Source organism: Chelonia mydas, chromosome 1, assembly GCF_015237465.2.
Source record: "Chelonia mydas isolate rCheMyd1 chromosome 1, rCheMyd1.pri.v2, whole genome shotgun sequence".
NCBI lineage: Eukaryota > Metazoa > Chordata > Testudines > Cheloniidae > Chelonia > Chelonia mydas.
In genome coordinates, this window is record NC_057849.1 from 306,845,059 (window position 1) to 306,868,062 (window position 23,004).

At 40.8% G+C, this 23,004-nt stretch overlaps 1 protein-coding gene across 2 annotated transcripts in view; it reads left to right on the forward strand.

The window, feature by feature from the left end:
• LOC102931926 (ADP-ribosylation factor-like protein 8B) overlaps positions 1-9,586 on the forward strand; it is a 52,296-nt gene extending 42,710 nt beyond the window's left edge. The window contains exons 4-7 of one of the 2 annotated variants that reach the window (XM_037888989.2): positions 1,547-1,640; positions 4,107-4,174; positions 6,554-6,624; positions 7,663-9,586. In XM_037888989.2, coding sequence (XP_037744917.1) covers positions 1,547-1,640; positions 4,107-4,174; positions 6,554-6,624; positions 7,663-7,712 — 283 coding nt within the window. In that variant the 3' untranslated portion in view covers positions 7,713-9,586. The remainder of the gene's footprint in view (positions 1-1,546; positions 1,641-4,106; positions 4,175-6,553; positions 6,625-7,662) is intronic. The other variant, XM_037888990.2, reaches the window with a different exon arrangement.
• The last annotated feature ends 13,418 nt before the right edge of the window (positions 9,587-23,004 follow it).

Here is a 23,004-nt window from a genome sequence, read left to right on the forward strand (position 1 = left end):
GCTCTGAATCTTGCCAACACCCAGCAGCAAAACCAGCACTCTTGGAAAGCTCAAACAAAAAAAAAAAAGGTGTCATACATGGACACTGACTCAACCTCCCACTGTCACCCATCTGCTGCCGCTTTCTTCGTGCATGCCATGTATTTGAGCCAAATCAAGCAAAACACCTTGAGGTTTGTGAAAGCACAGAATTTGAAAATATACCATTGTTTGAAGACAAAATTGCTGCACTTAGAAGATTGGGCTTACTGTGGAGCAGTTCAGGAATTGAGGAAAGAGGATGTTTTCCAGTTCTAAAGAAGTATGATGGCCAGATTCCCAGCTCTGTCAGCAGTTGCCCTGCGATACTTAGCATTACCAGTCAACGATGTTGATGCCAAATGCTCCTTATCCTATTAAAAATGTGCTTGGTGTCATTAGACACCACATAAAAAATAACTTCTTATACCAAAATTGCAACAGTTTGTACAAGGGACTTAACAAAAATAACTGATTCTTTTTAGTAATATAGGTTTTCATTATTTTTGTTTGAAAATTGATTGCACACAATGCATATATAATTTCAAAATAGTTTACTTTGACAAGGAAATGAAAATTATTGCGTTAACATTACACTGTAATACTTTGTTAAATTGTTAGGCAATTTTTGTTGCCGTGACCATACTCTGATTTTGTACATTTTTACCATAATTGTTCCATGAACGTTGCCTAATTTTACTGTGACAAAATCATATCCATAATCATACTAAAATTCAACAAGAAAAATCTACTTGGTCACTAACACTATCTTTTGTGTAAAAGTGGGATCATTTTCTTAACCCAGTCATTCTTGGTCATATGCAGTGAGTTAAACCGATGGCCAGATTTTGGAGGTTGGGAGAAAATTTCTCTCAAATGGTCTATTGGAAATAACATTGGAGCATTAGAAGGATATACACTTGTAGAATTTAGGAACCTGATCCAAATCCCATTGATGTTAATGAAAAGGCCAGGCCCAAAAATCAGGCCCTAGATGAAGATCTATTAAATTATCCAGTCAGTCCCCTCGCTTGTGCAAGATTATTCCCTACACTTCAATTATTCCTGGAGATTTTGACTCTCACATACGTATTTGCCGGGTGCACATGCTTCACATCCGTTTGCCCGATATAGTTTAGTAGGTGGTGGTTCCTTATGCTTGGAGTGTAATACTGCCCATCTCCTGCCAACTGAGAAGGTTACTCCAAAGAAATCTTTTTTTAAACTATGTTTGGATCTGACAAGTCATTCAGTAAAAGGACGTGGCACATGTATATGGTATATTTTGCACATCCAGCATCCTTTGTATTGCAGTCACTTACATTTTCCAGAAATTTCTGTCTTCCCACAACGTGTATTTAATTTTCTTTTTTTCTTTATTCCCAATTGAAATAGGAAAAAATTGATATTTTGAAAATCATCTGCTCAGTGGGGGAGGAGTGGGTACATTGGACACATTTCAGATATTTTTAATAATGTTTTCTATGTGTAATGGATAAAAGTACAAGTGACAATTTTCCCATTTTAGTTACATGGTGGATGCAGCAGATTTAGAAAAAGTAGAAGCTTCGAAAAATGAACTTCACAGCTTAATAGACAAGCCACAGTTGCATGGAATTCCAGTAAGTGTTTTTGAGTTTTTGTATTTATGTAATTGGTCTGCTATGGTGTCATTGATATTCAGACATGAATAAATGGATTTATTTACTTACTTAATTGTTCACATGTGAATTTAGACTTTGTAGCTTGAGTCTGGGATTTTCAAAGAAACCTAAGGGCCTCCGACTCCCAGTGAACTCCCATTCCCTGAAGCCTTTGAAAATCCCAGCCCAAATGTGATGCAGGTTGGCTACACAACACTAGAACTGGTTGGACATTTTTTTCACTGAAGTGGTTTTTTGATGAAAAATGCCATTTTTGTCAAAATTGAAAAGTTGCATAAAACACATCCATTTCAATAGAATTTTGTTTAGAAAAAACAGAAGTGAAGCTTTTTAATATGTTGAAATGTAGTGTTTTGACATTTTCAGAATGAACTGTTTTGATTTTGTTTCAAAATTACTTTTTTTTATATTAAATTAATTTTTTTTTAAAAAAAGGTCAAAATCTGAATGAAGTGCTTTGATCGACCTGAACTATTTTTTGTCAGACTTTTATTTTCCAATACATTTAGAAATGTTGTGGCTTTATTCCTTTTCAGAATGGAAAAAACCTCAAAATCACAGAATTTCCCACAAAACATAAAATCCAGTTCTGTTTTTGTGAGAATTTGTGACAGTTTTCCACAGAGCTCTGGTTATTATCACATGGTATCACTGCTACAGTGTGCGTTTGTACATCTTCTGGTGTGAGTGTCAATAAAAATTTGGAGGTGGATTGAGCCTATTAAATTAATTGCACATAGGGCATTATCAGTTGGTAATACTTTTCAGTCAGTACCAGTGTGGGCCAGATTTGAACTGGTGACCCAGAGATATTAGTAGCAATATCTTAAGATGTATGAGACTTGTCTTTGTAGAGGCTGGTTAGCAGAACTCAAGCATGAAGTAGTCTTCTGCTTCTACAGGTCAAGGAAGATGTTGGCTGCAAAATAAAAAAATGTAAATAGAAAAAGGAATGCAAAAATTAATCTGTCCTCAAGCAGGATCTTGACTTTTGGCAAAGAATAGTGTGAGCTTGAAGCACCATTAAGTAACTGAGGAGGTGGAATTGAATGTTTTGTTAAAGATAATTTGCAAATTTAGAATAGGTTATCCTCAGCCTTATATCATTCTTCTGCCTGGATACTGATATCAGCAAAAGAGGACATGGGGCCCATCCACAGAGATGATGTTTTGGGAAGGAAAATAGATTGTTCTCTGACCCAGGACAAAGAGTATTAGGAACGTAGGGCTATTGCTTGGCCCCTGCGTATTTTCTGTGGGCAGCTACTTGCAGTTCTGTCCAGTCATTGACGTAGGAAAATGCTAGCTAAAAGAGAGCTGGATGAGAAGGAGTAGACAGGTAGACAGTAAACTGACATCCAAATCATTGCAATAAGATGAGATTTGCAGAATGAATCCAGGCAAAAAATCTGATTCCACCCACTATTGCAACAGAAAGATTTGAGACCCCACTCTGTAACCTCACTGCATATTATTGGACCAGTCAACTAGGGAAGAGAAAATAGAACTGCAGCCAGGATTTACAAAGGACAGGGACAAAAAAGTAGGGAGCTCCTATTTCAGTTTTTCATCAGATTTCCCCATACTGTTGTGCCCCTTACCTAATGAGCATGAGGAGATTGAAAGGGATCTGAGATTTTTAGCAGTGCATAATGAAGTTCCCTTTCCTTTTGTGTGCTGTTATATCACAGTCTGTGGGTCCACCTAAATTTTTAGGTTGCAATAGTATGTCGTTTTTACTTATTAGTTTGTTGCAAGTAACTAGTATTGAACTATTCTTTATTTACTGCAGTTATTCCTTGGCATAATAGTAAGATAGTGTTATTAAACCAAGGATGACAATGAATGAATTTTAATGTGTTATTTCATTTTAATCTGGACTTTTACTTGCAGTTGTGACATACATTAAAACAGTAATGTGACCATGATTTTAAAACCCCTCCATCTTTTATTTTGTCTTCCATTAAAATATACAGGATGTTTATCCAGTGTTAAGTTATACATGGTGCACTTTGTATTCTTTATGCAGTTCTGTGAGCACAAGCATCTATTTTATTTTATTTTTTCTTACATCTCTTACCTAGTTCTAAATGGAGGCTCCTATGACTGCTTCTGCATGGAAGGGATATGGGGAGGGGGAGGGAATATGGAACTGGCTGCTTTTTGTGTGCCTAACTTGAAGTACCTTAAAGGGTTGTAATTTTCAGCCTGTGAGTGCTCAACCCTTTGTGAAAATCGGACCCTTTTAAGGTGTGTTCCATCTGGAACACAAATGTCACTAGTCACTTTTGAGAATGTAGGCCATCATGTCTTAAATATTTAGGTGTTAAAGGTAATAGAATGAAATTATCATCGTAAATAGTTAATAAAATATAAAAAAATTACATGAAATTTACATTAATTTGAATGTGAATTATTTCACAGGTGCTAGTCCTTGGAAATAAAAGAGACCTTCCCGGTGCACTGGATGAAAAACAGCTAATTGAGAAATTGTAAGTAGCTGGCCTATCTAAATAGTTGTCGCATTCTGAAACACTGTTGTGTAAAGGCAAAATCATTGGAAGCGTGCTACAGTGACAGATTCTATTTTACATTCTCAGATGCTCCACTTTTAGCTGCACTGGCATCTAAAGTAGCAATGGTTGATGACTGAGGAAACCACTATTGAATCTTTCCCTCTGATAGTTTCAGTTGTATAAAGTTGTTTCAGATATCTTTTTTTTCCCCATCACTGAAGATGCAACTAATGTAAAGAGTAATGTTCCTTCTTACGCTATCCAGGATGCATTGTAATGGCAGTTTTATGCTTGACTGTTGTTAGAAGAGAGTCATTTGAAACTATTGTCTGTAAACTTAAGCAACTCGATATTTTTGGCATACAACCAAAGCACATAGTTTTTGATTACTGAAACTTGCTTAAATTATTACAGTGGGTAAGGGAAATCTACTTTTGTACAAAGAAGTCTAATACATAGAGACCTAAACAAATTCCTGGCCATGAAAAATGGGTCATGGACCATGAAATCAGATCTCCCCAGTGAAATCTAGCTATTGGAAGGAAGGGGGAGGGAGCAGGGCTCAGGATACCTAGCATGCACCGGACTCCAGCTGCTAGTCCCAACGGGGCTGGGGAAGGACAGGACTTTCTCTTCCTCTGCAGGGACTGCTTCCAGTGGGAGATCAGACCCACCTCTGGGTACCTCCCACAGCTGCAGGAAAATCCGCAGCAAGGTGGGTCTGATCAGTGATGAGCTGCCAAAAGCTGAAGAACCGGTTCCTTCAGTCGCTCCGGGTCTTCGGCGGCACTTCGGCAGCAGGCCCTTCAGTCGCTCCGGGTCTTCGGCGGCACTGAAGGACCCATTGCCGAAGGCCAGGAGCAAGTGAAGGACCCGCCACCGAAGTGCCGCCGAAGACCTGGAGCGCCGCTGGGTGAGTAAAAATTAAAAAGGGATTCTCAGGGGAGCCTCCCCAGCAGAGAGCTCAGGTGGGCCGGACAGGACAGTCCCGCGGTGCGGATGTGGCCCGCAGGCCGGAGTTTGCCCACCCCTTTAACAACTGGTTTAAACCGGCTTCAAAATTTAACAACCGATTCACGCGGCTCCAGCTCGCCCCTGGGTCTGATCTCCTTCTCTCCCCGCCCCCCCGAGAGCAGCCATGCAAGGAAAGAGGAAGTCCCGTTCCTCCCCAGCCCCACCAGGACTAGCAGCTAGGAGCCCCTGTCTGGGACGCTCACAGCAACATGGGGGAGATCAGACCCATCTCCAGAAACCTACCCTAGCTGCAGGAAGCTCCATGGCTGCTGCCTTCTGAGCCCAACGGGCAGCAGAGAAGTGAGGGTGGCAGTCCCGCAAGCCCTTTTTGGGTCGGAATCCCCATGGTTACAACACTGTGAAATTTCAGATGTTTACATCTGAAACCATGAAAATGACTAATTTTAAAATCCAATGACCACGAAATTGACCAAAATGGACCCTGAATTTGGTAGGGCCCTGCCAATACAGCAGTAATTTTACTTAAATAAGTTTGTGCATCAAACCACATTTTTCATTTGTGGGATGCAATCCCTTTTGAAAAAGAATTCAGAGAGGAAGGATGGTCCAGTGGTTAGGGCACTAAGATGGGACTCAGGGGACCAGAGTTCAATTCACTGCTCTACCAAAGACTTCCTGTGTGACCTTGGACAAGTCACTTAACCTCTTTGTGCCTTAGTTTCACATCTGTAAAATGGGGATAATGGCAGTTCCCTACCTCACAGGGGTGTTGTGAGGATAAATACATTATAGACTGTGAGACACTCAGACATTAAATAGTGGGGGCCATATAAGTACCTAAAAGAGACTAAAAATATTATTTAAAATACAGATTTTTTTTTCCCCCCCACAGGCAGCATCCACATTTATACAGGAATCTTAGATACCTTAGTTCTTAACCTAGTAAACTTCGCATGGTGTTGTGAACCTCCCAAAGATTGCTGTTGAGCTCCTTTGAATACTATTGTTGCAAAATGTTGTAAACTCATAAAAACATTGGTTTCTGATACAAAAGGGTGAAAGTTTACCTTTTAAGACAAGGCACTGTTTCCTAGTTACTACTAAGAAATATTGTCTCAGACATATGGATGCCTACTCTTTTCTATCTTTCTCTATTAAACCTGGCTTAATCAGAAAGGCTTTGAAGCCCTTAAAACATTTAACACTTTAAAAAATGCACTTATTGTAAGCAATAGTGGAGTTTTAAAGTTGCATGTCAGAGGTTAGAGTTTGGCCCTTTGAATACAAATTTGCAAACGTAACTTAGTGGATTGTGTGGAAAATGCTTGGGTTTGGTTTTGTGGAGTAATAAAACTACTTAATGGAATTTCCTTTCTATAGAAACCTTTCAGCTATTCAAGACCGAGAAATCTGCTGCTATTCTATTTCCTGTAAAGAAAAGGATAACATAGGTAAGCATGTTATTTTGACAATACTTTCTGTGCACTACTTACATTATGATTGAGATTTTAATGGGGAGTGAGCATCCAACTCCCTTAGGCAGCTTTATAGCTGAAGACTTTTTGACCCAAGCCAGCTATTAAAGCAACCCTTCAAAACAATCTAGAAATTTTAGGAAGCAAATAGACTAGTCAGACAGACATTTAGTTCTGCAGAAGATCATTAAATTAGTTTAACTGAAGCCTTGAAGATGCATCTTAAACATAAACTAAATATATTATACAACTTGTGGTACTTGCAGACTGTTATTTCCTGGATAGAAAGATACCAGTATGTTATCTAATTTAATAAACTTCTGATGGATACTGGTCTTGTACGCAGCCGTCAAGTAGATGTTACCCCTAGGGGCTGCTGCAGACTTTTAAGCTTTAAGTCCTCTGTACTGGAATGTCCTTGAGTTCAAATACATCCCAACTAAGCGCTAAGGAGTTCACTATTTTCCAGATCACTTATTTAAATATTGGATGTTTTTCCATTCTTTAGCAAAATAGTGCCAGACCCTCAGCTGGTGTAAATCAGTGGAGCCCCATGGACCCAATGGAATTATATCGATTTACATCCGCTAAGGATCTGCTTGACTCTTCTATCCTACACAAAGCTGGAGAAGAGCAAGGCAAGGAGAAGTAATCCCTTGTCCTCAGCAGAGCAATAGAAATCATTACCACGCCTTAACCCAGTACTCCCTGCCCCTCCTCCCATGGAGCCTGATAAACAAACAGGGGAAACTGTGGGAACTCTCATCTTGAGCATATCACAGCTGGGGATGGGTCACGTGTAAAGTGCCCAAGACTGTAAGCTACCTGTGAAGGTCTTGGCCTTGAAACATACCCCAACAACACCCCAAAAGCTTGATGACAATTTTCTTCTCTCCCCACTCTTTTGAAATGGATATAAAGTCAAATGTGAGGCTTCTGGTTTTTTTATTGTAACGACCTTCTAGCATTCTTATGTCCCTTCATAGATTATTTGTTTTTTATCTGTCCTTGCAGACATAACATTACAGTGGCTTATTCAGCACTCCAAATCAAGGCATTGTTGAAGAAAACTTTTGCTGAAGATAACTTTTCTTTCCAAATCTCACTGGTCCCCACCTGCTATACACTATTGAAAAGATAAGGAATGAAACTAAATACTACCAGGACTCACTTTCACTAGATTTGTTAACAAATGTAAAATTTCAGTCAATTATGGCCTTTAAAAAACAAACATACAGACATCCAGAAGGTCTGTATGTCTGTCCTAAAAGCCTTAATATAAAACTGAAAAAAATCAATACTTTTTCTGAGCTGGAATGTTTTGAGTTTATGCATGTGAATTGTCAACTGTTCAGTAATTTTTTTAAATATGAAGCTGAATAAACTGCACAATAGAAACTGGTGTGTCTTATTGTAAGGCGTATTGCAGAGATGATAAACATATGCGCACAGTATTTATGGTTATGTTGCTATTAATATCTATTTTCAATTGCCAATACTGAGTTAGTTAGTTCTTGAATATTCAAATCTTCCTTTTTTAAAAAAAAAGAACGTATCAATCAAAATGTTGTTTAAATGCCCAGATGTGGAAAAGAGCTGTTTAAGAATTTGCACATTTATAATAGGGTACCATAGTCTCATCATAAACATAAATGACTCATATTCATTTGTCTGTTTTATGTAAAAAAAAATCACTTTCTCCACGTTGTGGCAAATCCCACTCCACACTCTAGTAGCTGACATTGAGTGTGTGACTGCAGTGAAAGTGATGTGATGTCCCACCACGTGGGTGGAACAGGATGCCTGGCTTCATGCAGGGAGGTAGATGTATTAGATCCCTACAACAGCTGCCCATCAGCACCAACATATAGAGAAGTAGGCCAGAGCGCATGGATCTATGACTGCACAGGCTGACTAGCCATTCTACCCTTCACACCCTGCGATCTATTGGCCATTTCCTCCCTGAGGCTGCAGTAGCATTCCAAGTGGTTCTGGTGCTGTTGTGTGGCCTATAAGTGGAATATTCTTTCCCTCCCTGGCCCCTGCAGAACTCTCCAGCACACAGCCTAGTTACTTGGGCTCTGTACTGGGATTAGGATTTGCTCCTTTGCCAACAGGCTAAAGAAGCAGTTAATTCTTTTTATATTACTGTATGTACCTTATTATTCTTCAATCCCATACATTAGTGATATCCCCCTGCCCTGAAATGCATTCTTATGGAACCTGTTGCATATGTACACAGATCAATATGATTCTATTAATGGAACTTTAAGGCGCAAATAGTGAGTAGACCTTCAGAGGTAACCAAGAGAGCTGACCAAGGGCTACATCTTTCCTTTAGATGTTTGCAGGTGCAGCATGGAGAAAAGCTATTGGGTTTACTGGTCTAAAGATGGCACGTGGAGAGATGGCTACAGCAGTCAGCATAAAGTTGTTATATGTTTGAGCACTACTGAAACATTATATGTACAAATGATATAAATGGTAATAATTTTGATGCAGCTTCAGTTTGAAGATGCTTTTTGGATGTAGCTTTAGTGAGTCATTCCCAGTACCATGCTAAACAAAGCTGATGGAATCTTATTTTACTATCTACCAGTGCCACTGCAATCAAGATTGGCTCTTCTGTCAAACCCCCTATTTTCAGGGGCATATAGCTTGTTTGTAAATGTTTGCAGCATGCTGGTATTTGCATGCAAAGTCACAGTCTGGAAACCATTTTGTCTAGCAGTTAAAAGAAAATAATGTGGCCACTTTACAACTTTGAACAGGAAAAACAAAAATGCAAGTGTCTTGGGCTGGGGTATTTTTGTTTTCTTATAAACAACCTTGATTCCAAACTTGGACAAGTAACTGTAGTCTAGTAGTCTAATTGCCTTTGGTATTTTGAAAACCAGCACTAGTGACAAAACTAATAAATCTTGAACAGTGATTACCAGCCATGCTCAGTTTTTGTCTTTTTAAGGGGCGGGGCTACTGCTGCTGCTGGAGGCAGAACCTCAGCACATCCCAGAATCATGTTGTGCATGCCACGAAGCGAGCCGCAGCCACGCCAAAGGTCTCCATCACTACCAGGACTGTGCTGCTTGTCACGAGGGGATAACTCCCTGAGAACGTTCTATGCTACTGCTTCTGCATGGGGAGTTCCAGGGGTGTGTATCCATCCCTGCTGTTCCACTCATAGTTTGGGGACATTTCAACCACTTCACTGCAGGAGGCTTGGGTGTGGTTGCCCCACTGGATTCTTTGCTTGCTTGACACCTGGTGGCAGCAGCAGCTGCCGATCTACGTAAGTAACGGGTAAGGAGAGGCAGCGCTTACTTTCCACCTTCCCCCTACTTGTGGTTGGTTCTCATTTCTTTACTCAGAGAAACTAAGTGGCATGCTTATTATGTGCAGCACGCATCCTCCTTCGCAAGCTGGAGTCAAGGCTCTTCAGAGGGAACAGGCTCATGTTTGGAGCCAGCTGAATGAATCCCAGAGAGCAGGGGGTGTGAATGAGGGACTTGATGATTAAGAATGTCTCATTATACAGCATCTACTGAATTCCTTCCCTTCCCCCCTACTGCGTGAACTTGTTTCTGAGCCCCAGCCAGCACAGTGCAGACACTGGCCTTGCTGTCCCCATTCAAAATATCCTGTCCATTTTTCTTCCTTAAGGATAACTTTTCAAAGTGGGCTTAATTGTAGATGGGCTTTTATTGTCACACACAATAGCAGGGCTAGGGAGATAGGGTGCATCTGACTGTAGAAATTGGCATCATCCTGTTTCTGAGGCTATACACAAACATACAAGATCACAGAGACTAGATAATAAGACATAAGGGTGCAGAATAAAAGACTTAAAAGGGGTTTCAAACAGCTTCCTGAGAGTACTCACCCCAACCAGCACCGAGCTGGTGTTAGTGTTATACAAACCCGCAGCCCCAGCCCCTGGTGTGAGAGCCATATTAGTGTCTTTCAGGGGCAGGCTGCAATGCAGAGCTCTGTGGCTACTTGCTGCTTACTTGAGCTCACAAGAGACTCACAATGAGAAGCTTACTGAGTTTGAGTAGCCTCCAAGCTGCTCTTATACTGGGGGCTGGGCAGGGCCCTGAACAGCCCAGCATGCAGGGAGCACAAAAGTGACTTAGGCACATTTTGTTTGTATGTATTGTATAAAGAAATTCTGTAAACTTAGAACATAAAATTGTCATTAAATGGTATGGGGGAAAAAAATCAAAGGAAAGTCAAGTTACCAGGCACATGAAACAACCCTGCACAATTGCAGCAGAGAACAGTGAATCAGAAATAATTTGTTTCTGAACAAGTCATTTTGTAAAATGCTGGTACTTCAGTCACCTAGGCAAAATAGTAAACTGAATAGCTTTGTTATATGCTCTAGTAGAGCGTGTCCTAACCAGCTCTTAGTGGTCTTCATAGCAAGCCTGTAGGACAAGTAATGGGTTCATGTGTAAGTGGCCAAATAAATTAACTAACTCCCAAAACAATATAGTAAGGTATAAGTCTTTCCAGTGATGCCAGGGGGCAGCTATCCAATAAACAGCAGCAAATAAGGCTTATTTTAGCTGCAATGCGGAAATGATGTTTCCCTGGTTCGTAGGTTTTCAAACTTTTTCACCTCTTCTCTCATTTGCAATCACATAGCATGCCAGTGATAACTACAGCAATTTCTTATATTGTACAGTAATATTAGGAGAGTTTTCAGTATACAGGTATGTCTTTCAATGCATTGATGAGATGCATAAATGCATTAATGAGAAAGAGAGCCAAGTCTGGGTGACCAGCCATATTTCTGTGGACACCAGAGGCTCTCAGGCCAGTGTTGGAGAACTTCTGCTCTGGACGATTCCACGTTCCAAATGAGGCTTTTGCTGCGATGTGCTGGAGCGAGCTGGTGAGGGTCCACCAGTGAAACTGAAATTCCACCAGTGAACTGACGAGAGTGAAGTGATTTCCCTGTCTCTGAGGGGAGTTCACCCTTTCAATACTGCTTAATCATCCCTAGCCGAGACAGTTGATCCCTGGGGCTCATACAAACACATTTGGAAAAGTTTTGTTGGCCACTGGAATGGACCAGATTGCACCAAATGGTAGGTAGCTTCCAAATATGGCCCCAGAAGAACATAACTCATCTCCCTTCCAGTTCCACAAGCTGAGCGCTATGTGATGCTAGCAATACCCTCAGTATACTTTTCAGGAGCAAAGTATGAACGTTTACAGTGAAGTGCACTTATAATAAGTGTGTTGGCCAAGCTGTGTCATCTCATTCCTTGGTTATTGTTACATGCAGATGAAGTGGAGAGTGTTTTTGTTTAAGTGGAAAACATGTTAATAAACTTCTTCAATTCTTCCTCCATTCTCTGTGCAGACACATGCAGTTCTGGTATGCAGCCTATTGTCCTTGGTTAAAGGAAGGGAATTGTGGGAATCTCCTTTTGACAATATTGGCAGCACTTCACTGGATTTGTGCTGACTGCCTATCAGAGCTCTGTTGGGTCAAGGGACTAGCATTGCATGGTAGTCCAAGCACAAACGATACTCCATCCATTGAGTCAGGTCGCTCCCTCCTATGTTAAAAGTCAGGAGACTCAATCCCTAATTAAGCATCTTCCTCGTACAGTTTGTCCCCCTTTGGAAAAAGGGCTGGTGCCAATCCCAAGAAAGTGGGACCAGGGGTGCAGTGGTCCTGTTCCTCTGCCCCCTGCCTTTCCTCCTCCCCTAGCTTCCTGATAGTGCCACCCCAGTGAAGTCATTCTAAAAGGGACTCATCCTGACAGCAGTAGCAGCCCTCTGGGACTGTACTTTCATTCTGAGTAACCTCTAGGGCTGGAGGTGGGCGGGGAGTATCATACATCCTCTCGATGCACCTACTCTCCTTCCACTCTCCACCCCACATGGACCCTAGACAAACAGAAATTGTGGGAGGAGATGGTGCTGTGATTATGATGGAACTCCTCTGGTGTATGGAGGACTTTCTTGTGGATAAAAGGGAGGTAATTTGGCCCTTTGATGCTCAATTGCCTTCTCAGTCATGGATTAACTAGGCAAATGAATGGGTATATGTCAAATTGGGGATTGGTCCTGCTTTGAGCAGGGGGTTGGACTAGATGACCTCCTGAGGTCCCTTCCAACCCTGATATTCTATGATTCTATGAAATGTATACCTGTAAATGTACTGGCTTGCAATACTAATGTAACCCCACACCTCCTGGATGTGGTGCTCTGTCCCATCTAGTGGCACTAAGACCATTTAGAGAGAGATTAATAACACTTGTAACATAGACTCTGGTCATCGGCAGGTGGGATCGAACGTGGAATCTTTGAAGCTTAGTGCATGAGCCTCTACTGCATGAGCTAAAACCCACACAGACTTTAGTTAAGTCTGTAGCAGACTTACTAATCTCTCTCTAAGTGGTCTTGGTGCCACTAGATGGGATAGAACACCACACCCAGGAGGTGTGTGGGTTATACTAAGACTTAACTCTTAAGAACAAACTGATAAACTAAACACCACTTACCAAGAATAAGATATGAGACATGAGTTTGTTAATTTGTTTTTAAGGTCACGGATAAACAGAGATACAGATTAATGTTCAGCTAGCATAGTGTACAATTTCAGCAAGCGGGGTTTTGATAATTTATCCTTTACATTTATTTTCAATACTATGGGCCAAAGTTAGAGGCTTGGGTCCACATACAAAAGTGCACCCTTAACGGCATGTGCAGTTACTGTGACTGAGTACAAATACGGTAATAACATGTGAATAGATAGTTGAGCACCTGACTAGCTGTTTAGATAAGCTGTGTAAGGGTAGGCTTGAGGCCACCTTTTTGGAAATACGGTCCCATGTGCAGAAGAACCCAGCATGTCTTCTCTGTAAAAATTAATGTAGATTTACAATGCTACATAAATTATTTGCTACTATAAGTATTTATTTTAATTTATTGCCAATCCATGAAAATAAGCACCATCAACATTCTCTGGGTGCATTTACCGTAGTATGCACAAGGCCACAAAATCCAATAGTCAGCTCAACTAAATTGCCCCTACATTACTGACATGTTGTCTTCACCATACTCCATCTCAAAACAAAATCTCACTCCTTTAACCTTCAAACGCCACCACAAAAACCACTCCTCTGTCCCCTCCCAAATACTTATGAACAAAGGTGGTGGAATGCAGTGTGTGAGGAAGGCTAACAAATCCAGATTCTGCCACCTCAAAGATGGGAATGAGTTCCAAAGCCAAGGAGCATTCAGACAATACCATGCTAGTGGTTCTTTACATGATCTCAGATCCAGCCATATGTCAGGGAAAAGAGAGGAACAGCCTACACTTGCTCTTCAGCTGTGAAGTGTTTCTTAGGTTGTGCCATAAAACAAGCTACTACAATCAAGAGACAGGCTGGGAGCCATGTCCGAGCAGAAAAGTGGGTGTAGAACATGTCTTACACAGCATTTACAGACAGGTCCCAAGATGCTGCAGTTCCACCTAAGGAATGGGGAAATGGCTTGGCCAAAACAGGAAATGGCTTTGCCCATCCCCACCAAACTACCTTTAAGGATTGGGAAAGATGCATTACACTGTACACAGATACCCCAGTGCAGGGCTGCCTCAGTGATGAAGAATGAATGAATGGGAGACCAGCTTCCTTTCTTGGTTTGGGGAATAAATGTCCTGTCTGCCTTGTTCCATGTCTGAGTTAATGACAACTCACAATGGTCGAATAACAGGCTCAATTGGAATTATTTAATCAAAGATTATCAGAGATTAATACAGCACTATGCAGAATACAGAAGGTATAGATACATTACCCCCTTTATGTGATAATACGATAAAGAACTGGCTCTGTGTCTCTTCTTCATTGTAACTGGAGGGACAGAGCATATTCATTCCCCAGCTACGTTCCAATACCAGTATCATTATATAGGGTTTTCAAAGAAAGAAAATATGGTCCGATTCTCAGTTTACCTTATTTGTGTGAAGGCATGATTATTTACAACTGAGAGGACTAACAAGTGTGTAATGTATTTCAGTGGGTCTTTCTTACCCCATAATTATTCTTGTCTCTTGATTCCCCAACAGAAGATATCTGGCATATATACACAGCTGAAGAGCAGGTCTAGGCTATTCCTCTCTTTTCCCTGACATACGGCTGGATCTGAGATCATGTAAAGAACCACCAGCATGGTATTGTCTGGATATATATATGGTTTCCCAGACTATCTGTACTTCTATGGACATGCAGGCATCCAGGATTATTAAGTACCGTCTAGCACATAGAATTCCTGAATAGGGTAATTTATGGGCCTTAGAATTCAACATATTCTTTGTTAATCTCCTAAAGATTCTAAAGAATAGTTAATATGTAAATGAATAAAATATACAGAAAGTGAAGGACTAAAAGGGTTAATAATTACTAACAGATACTAACATCCTGCTAAGATTTTTTTTTGCAGCAGAGGTCAGACACCAACGTAATATGTAGGAAATGGGCCCCCGTAGCTCCCCCCCTTTTTTTAAAAAAAACCCTTTTATTGTTTTATTTTATTACTAATAATCGTTATTGTACTTCTTTCTCAACCACAAAGGCGAACTTCATCATCCCATCTGTCACTCAGGCCTGTAAACTGGAGGTCATCTTTGACTTGGACTTCCCTCGAGGTCTTCACATCCAGGCTACATCTAAGTCTTGCAGATTCTCTCTCTCTAAGACACAGTCTTTCCTAGCCATTTATACAGCTGAAGCTCTTGTCCAGCATCATCCCCTTGCATCTCAATTACTGCAGTGTTTTTTTTCTGGTCTTCACAAATGCAGTCTTGCCCTGCTCATACCCATATCTATTTCTTTGACTATGTCGCCCATCTCTCTGAGACCCTCCACTGGCTCCCTCTTCTCTATCATCACTTTCAAAGCCTTTCACAACCTATCCCCACCCTACGTTTCATCGTTCATTCAGTATAGAAAGGTTGACTCCCATATCTGATCTGCCCAGGATATCAGCCTCCATTGTCCTCTTGTTAAATTTTCAAGCTTTCTCCCATGTTGCCCCTCACACTTGGGGAAAGCTCCCTGTAAACACATGAAAAACTAACTCATTATTCTACTTAAAATCTATCCTTAAAATTTTCCTTTGCTGTGATACCTACAGAAAACTCAACAGTGGCTAGACAATATTAGCACACTTGACAATATATGCTAAGACCATAGCCTATCATGCTGACCAGTATGATCTCAGTGTTCTTTGTACTCTTCCATCTTTATGTATCCATCTGTGGTAGCTTGTCTTAGCTTGTAAGCTGTTTGGAGCAGGTATTGTCTTTTTATTCTGTGTTTGTATAGTGTCTAGCACAATGGGGTCCTTGCCCATATACAGGGCTCTATGAGAACACAAATAATAAGAAAGCATTTGATTTTCCCCTATATGCCGAGGCTTCCTTAGTGTTATGGCCCAGAGTATTTGGGTTTCTGAAGCCTCAGAAATCATGAGCTTGGACTATGGGGTTTAGTTCTTTAGTTCTCTGAATACAGGAAAGAATAAATGGAGCCACCATTTATGCAAACATCCATATTTGGGCATGGAATGATACTTTTCAGTTAATATGGAGAAGGTGAAATTATTAATCTACAATTTGTGAGTCTTCCTTATGTTTCCTACAAGCAAATACCAGTGTATAATGTCACCCTCTAGCACGCCTGTGCAGTTTCCATTAGTCTATCTACTGTTTAAAATGACCCTGTGATCAAATAGACAAAAGTTAACATGCCCATCTTCAGTGTGCTCACATTATGGAAGAGTGAAATTATGTGACCTGTTCCAATCCTTTTAAGCAGTTCCTCAAACTTTCCATGATGTGCTCTATCCCTCCTGCTCCTCTTTCCCATGTAACTGGAAAGGTCTCCAAGTCACACGTAATATACAGCCATTTTTCACACACTTGGTAAAGCCACACTGCATGCCTCACTTGTATCAATTATACAAAAATTAGAGATGACTGGCTCATAAATACAGGCAGAATAGTTTTCTTAATGTTGCAAGAAAGCAGCACTTAACCAACAGTAGACAGCAGAGTATCTGGTACTGGAACCAGATCCATTCTTTTGAGGACCTGTTGGCACACTAATGGCAAAATAAATTGCAACATGCTTGTGCCTTTTCCTGCACCATCAAGACATCTCTAAAGAAATCCAAGAGTTAATCTAACCCCCATTTACACTTTATTTGCTGTTACACTGCTCCTTGTAATAATTTTTTCCAGCAAAAAATGCAGCAGAATCGTCATGCCCTTTTTTGCCTGAGTGTGTGTGTGTGTAATCATCAGAAAATATATCCCAAGTGGGGTCACACATCCCTGAAAATTCAGGGAAAAGATAAAGAATTCTGAGAATTAGGAATCCTTTCTTCCTGGGGAATTATACTTCAAAAGAGCTTTGTTTGCCTAAGGCTTTTCTTACTGATGTATATTATTGGGTTTTCATAGATGGGTTTTCATAAATCCGGAATTGTTACACTGGCCTAACTGGATCAAAAATAAAGTTTAAAAGCTGCAGTTCAGTTCATCTTAAATTTACCATAAAAGAGGGAAGCACTAATAAAATAAAATAATACTGGAACTTTTAGAAAAGGATTTCCAATTAAGGCTACTGTAAAAGAAAGACTCAAAGCACAAAGAAACAAAGAGTCAGAAACCAGATCTAATGAAAGACTGAGCATAAGGCTTTTTCTGGAATATCAGTTTCACTGAAACTGTAAATTAACAAATCGATTTCTTTATACAATGGATTAAACATTAGTGCTCAGCAGGAGTAATTTTCTTACTGCACAAAGCAGTGTATTGATATTTATTTTGCTTAGTTTTAATTATATTTAGGGAGTTGTACTTAGAGTATTACAGTGGAAGACTTTTCTTGAGGAGGTTTAAAGAACTGCCTTACATAATGCAATAAAGATTTTGGGCTAGATCAGGCCCCAGGTTTTGTATCTTTAAAGACCCACTTCTACAACAATGCTTATGAGAAATGACTCAGTAAAGACATTTATTTAAACAAAAACAAAGGAAAACAAAATTTTCTGTTCTACCATATTACACTCCAAGCTTTCTTGAGTAACTATGCGATCTCTCTGCAGTATCTTCTGTCCATCCTCCCACAATTCCTTCCTGCTATCTTGATACTTTCTTCATCCCAACATGTCTGAAATAAGATTGTAAACTCTTTGGAACAAGGGCCCCTGTCTTCTTATTTGTAGCATAAAGCTTTAGCATTTGTTTGGATGCTGGGAAGTAATAAATAGCATCCAGCAAATATGGGTTTCTGCTTTTAATTTTAGAAGAATTATACCTGATAAAGATCTTTTTGCCTCCATTGACACATATTCAAGGAAGGCTTTGTGGCATTAGTATGTATCCTACAGAAAACTATGCAGAGGAGACTTGGGGAAATACTGGGAAAGGATTTGCAAAATGTTATTGAAACAGATGCTGAGACTTTGTTTCAGCAGGTTTTTGTGACCCCTTTTGTTGGCTTTTACTAACATTTGTGACAGCAAGAACACAAGCATAACTAAGGAAAGAGGACATATTGGAAATTATTTTCTTAATGAGTTTATTAATGTTTACGATGACTTAGTTTCCAAACAAGTATTCCTTTATTAGTTCAAAGGCCACTTGGTATTGATTATATCCAAAATATCAACATATGTGTATACACCCCAATATTCTATATCCTAGCAACACTAGAGCTAGAAGCATTGGCCAAATACTCACCGCTGGCTCGGGCCTGGAAGACACCTTCCCATCATGGCATGAGTCTAGAGGGGCAAGGAAAAGCTTTGACAAAGAATCCCTAGAAAGCCTTTTGTTTTTCAGACACAATAACATACAAACAATGTCATTGCTGGTTATTGGATCTTAGCTAAAGTCAGCTGAAGAAGTTTAGGGCTGTACTCTGCTCTCTTCATGGTTTTTCTCCTTATCTCACTTTGCCATATTTTTGCCTCACTAGTGGACTAAGCATTTCTAACCAAATTATTTACTGCACCTGATGCCCAGTTAGCCATGTTTTCTTTATTTCTATTGGTCAGTCCAAACCTTAAATAAGATATCACTGGTGTTTCCAGGCTCACTACATGTTTTAACACAAACAATCCTTCTTTCTCATGAATTCATTCTTTTTGATCACATGCTTTGGGCCTATCATTCATGCTAAGATCCAAACTCAGTTTAAAACTATAGTTCACCCACGTCTAATATGGTCCTATACTCCTACAGGACATGTCACACATACTTATTTCTGAAAGCTATTTGGCTTTTAGAGTCATCCAGTCAGGGACCAGAAGCAACACACAGTGCACCACAGTGCTTCTCTGTCCTGCTGCCCCGAGAGGGCTGGGATCAGGTCACTTCCTGCTCACCAGTTCCCCCCAAGACCATTGGTACTGAGGGAACCATAGTATTGCCAACCCAAGCATTCAAACATCATGAGTCATCCGCCATTATCACCAAAGATCCGGAGATTGGCTTAAAAATCAGGAGAGCTTTAAAAGTAGTACCTTGGGGTTCTTTTCATTGGAGCCTTTGGGAGTCACATTTTTAAGCCTCTCTCTTCAACCAAGAGAGCTAGAAGCTTACTTTAGAAAAGAAAGAAAAGAAAAGACTGAGATTATCACACAATCCTTTGACTATGGAAGCTGAGGCTTACCCATTTCCCCCCCTCCCCCCCTGAGACCTGAAATACTACTACTAGATTTGACAACACTTGAACAGTGTCTGGTGCTTCCTGAGCATAATGGGCCATCAGCAACTGGCAACCCACTCCAAAGACCCGTAGGGAAGTGAGAGGGAGACATCAGGCATCTCTGAAGAAAACAACAGTTAGTAGGGGCCCCAGGGTCTGTTTGGGCACAAAGGGTGATGGTGGGGGAGAACGAGGGACCCTAACTGAGGAAAATGCAAGAGGCTATCCAATCAGATGAAGGAAGAACGTTCAACAGGGTTTGTGAAACTCACCACTGTGCAAACTTTCATCTCACTGCTCAAGTGGACATTCAAGTTCAGTCTGAGTAGGTTCAGTATGAATGTTTTGTCCAGTCTAGGATAAGAACCTACAAGCCATTCCACAGCCCAGCACACACATTGCTTTGATAAAAGCTGAGCAGTCCTGAAAATGCCTAGTAATCCACAGCCAAGAGGCCTTAAGCATCTGACTATCCAAGCCTGCTGTATGATTTTTCCTAAGAATGGAAATAATATCCATTAGGGAAGCACTAATGCCTAATGGGTAGGGCATTAGAGTGGGACTCAGGATACCTGGGTTCAATTTACTACTCCTGAAAGACCTGGGGCAAATCACTGCACTTCTCTGTGTCTCAGTTTCCCCATCTGTAAAATAGGGGTACATGATATTGACCCCCTTCGTAAAGTGCTTTGAGATCTACAGATAAAAAGTGCTATACAAGTGCTAGGTATTATTAATTATTATTTGCATGGGGCCAGATGATTTTTTAAAAAGGGCTTGATCCTGTAGACCTTACTTGTAAGCAGTCCCATTAAAGTTTTCAAGATAAAGCTCTAAGATAGAAAACCAAAACATGAGTTTGAATTGCATGTGCCTTTTTTGTTCATGTAGTGTAACCATGTTATCATCTGGTATTGAAAGGGTATTTATATAGGTTTCATCAACCAAGATCAAACCATTTTTATAAATGTTTGGTTTCTATCAGGCAATGTCATATACAGTAACGCCTCACTTAACGGTGTAGTTATGTTCCTGAAAAATGCGACTTTAAGCAAAATGATGTTAAGTGAATCCAGTTTCCTCATAAGAATTAATGTAAATAGGGGGGGCTAGATTCCAGGGGAAAATTTTTTTTGCCAGACAAAAGACCACACACACACACACACACACACACACACACAGAGTGTAAGTTTTAAACAAACAATTTAATACTGTACACAGCGATGATGATTGTGAAGCTTGGTTGAGGGGGTGGAGTCAGAGGGTGGGATATTTCCCAGGGAATGCCTTCTTGCTAAATGATGAACTAGCAATTGGCTGAGCCCTCAAGGGTTAACTCATTGTTGTTAATGTGCCTCACACTCTCAGGGCCGGCTCTAGGTTTTTTGCCACCCCAAGCAAAAATTTGCCCCCCTAACTCCGAGAGAGTAACTGCCCAAGCAAAAAAAAAAGAGTGGCCGGGACGCCGCCCCTGGCATTGTGCCGCCCCAATCGTGCTTGCTTTGCTGATGCCTAGAGCTGGTCCTGCACACTCTACAAGGCAGCACGAATGGAAGGAGGGGAGACAGCATGGCCGACTGAGACAGAGACACACACCCTGTGTGTGAGAGAGAGATGCACATTTCCCCTTTAAGTGCACTGATACCACTCTTAAGTACACTGCCTTGTTAAGGTAATCAGCAAGCTGAGACTGCTGCCAGGAAGCTCCCTCCATCCTGAGCCCTGTCGTGTGTCCCCCCTGTGCTATGGAATTGGGGTAAGCGGGGTGCAGGAGCAGGGGGACACCCTGACATTAGCTCCCCTCCCCAGCAAGCAAGAGGCTCTGGAGAGCAGCTCCAAGGCAGAGGGCAGGAGCAGCACACGACAGTGGAGGGGAGGGACAGCTGAACTGCTGGCAATTGATAGCCTGCTGGGCGGCTGCCGCACAGGGAACTTAGGGGAGCGGGGAGCTGATATAGGGGCTGCCAGTCCACCCTGGTTCCAAGCCCCCACCAGCTAGCTCCAACGGGCTGCTCTTCCTGCAAGCAGTGGACAAAGCAGGCAGCTGCCAAAAGACGTTATAAGGGATCATTGTGCAATTTTAAACGAGCATGTTCTCTAATTGATCAGCAACATAACAAAACAACATTAACCGGGATGACTTTAAGTGAGGAGTTACTGTACTTGATATTATCCACTTGACTTGCCAACAAGAAATGCTCCTTTTGATGTATGCAAACGTAACTGATAGACAAGAGAGCTCTGTTTGACTCAATTGAAGACACTGGGTTTTGCTGGCAACTGGAGAGGTTTGGACCCTGCAGTGTTTATTAAACTGGTGAACTGGATATTGCTGAGTCAGAACCTTCTAAATTGCTTTGGGCTATGAAGGGGGAGGTGTCCTCATTTGCTCTAGCTTTCGGGTCATTTACAGCCAGCCAAAGAAAATTCTCTTGCTCTAATTAAACGAAATTTGTTTTGTAAGCAAATAGGCTGCTGGTTTTCTTGCCTCTGTTAGTTTTATTTCTAATTTGTAGCAGAAATTGGATTTTTTTAAAGAATGATTTAATGTGCAGAAACCAATGGTCCTCCTGTTAAATATACTATACAAGCTCTGGTGAGTGATGTGTTATGTGCCTTATGATCCTTAGAGGGAGAAAGATAAACTAAGATATTTATATTATACTTCACAGCCAAACTGTAGTAGTTATGTAAAACAAACTGCAGCCTGCTCTTGATTGTGAAATCGGAGTTGAGGACAGATGCTATATCGATATATTTCCAGGATAGAAAGGCTGAGTGCAATAAAGATGAACTGGTTGGCCAGAATCATTCACTTGTTCTATATGCCACCAACTGATTTACCTTCATCTTTCTCCTCCTTGTGATTAATACTGGGATTTGCCATTGCCTTTGTGCTGAAAGACCCTGAGTCAAATTTAAGATATTGCAACAAAATAAATTTATTTAAAATAACATAAATCTTCGATAAGCACTGGGATTCCTTACGTTTGTAGGTTTCAGAGTAGCAGCCATGATAGTCTGTATTCGCAAAAAGAAAAGGAGTACTTGTGGCACCTTAGAGACTAACAAATTTATTTGAGCATAAGCTTTCGTGAGCTACAGCTCACTTCAGCAGATGCATTCAGTGGAAAATACAGTGGGGAGATTTATATACATAGAGAACATGAAACAATGGCTGTTACCATACACACTGTAACGAGAGTGATCACTTAAGGTGAGATATTACCAGCAGGAGATTCAGTATTTTCCACTGAACGCATCCGATGAAGTGAGCTGTAGCTCACGAAAGCTTATGCTCAAATAAATTTGTTAGTCTCTAAGGTGCTACAAATACTCCTTTTCTTCTTACGTTTGTAGGACTTGCTGGACTTTATATTCCTCTGGTAATTTTTTGGAGGTTAAACTTAGTCCATTGTCATTCAGTGGATATAGCACAGACCAGCTTCTGCCATTAAACTTCCTCAGAATGCTCCCACTCAGATGTAAGTGTCAGAAACTACCACCCCTTAAATTCTTCTGTGATTATAATTTGAGAGACACTAAGGACCAGGTGAATTCCCTGTGTTCAGATAGTGGCAGTCCTTTTCCCTGCTTAATAATGAATGATGTGATC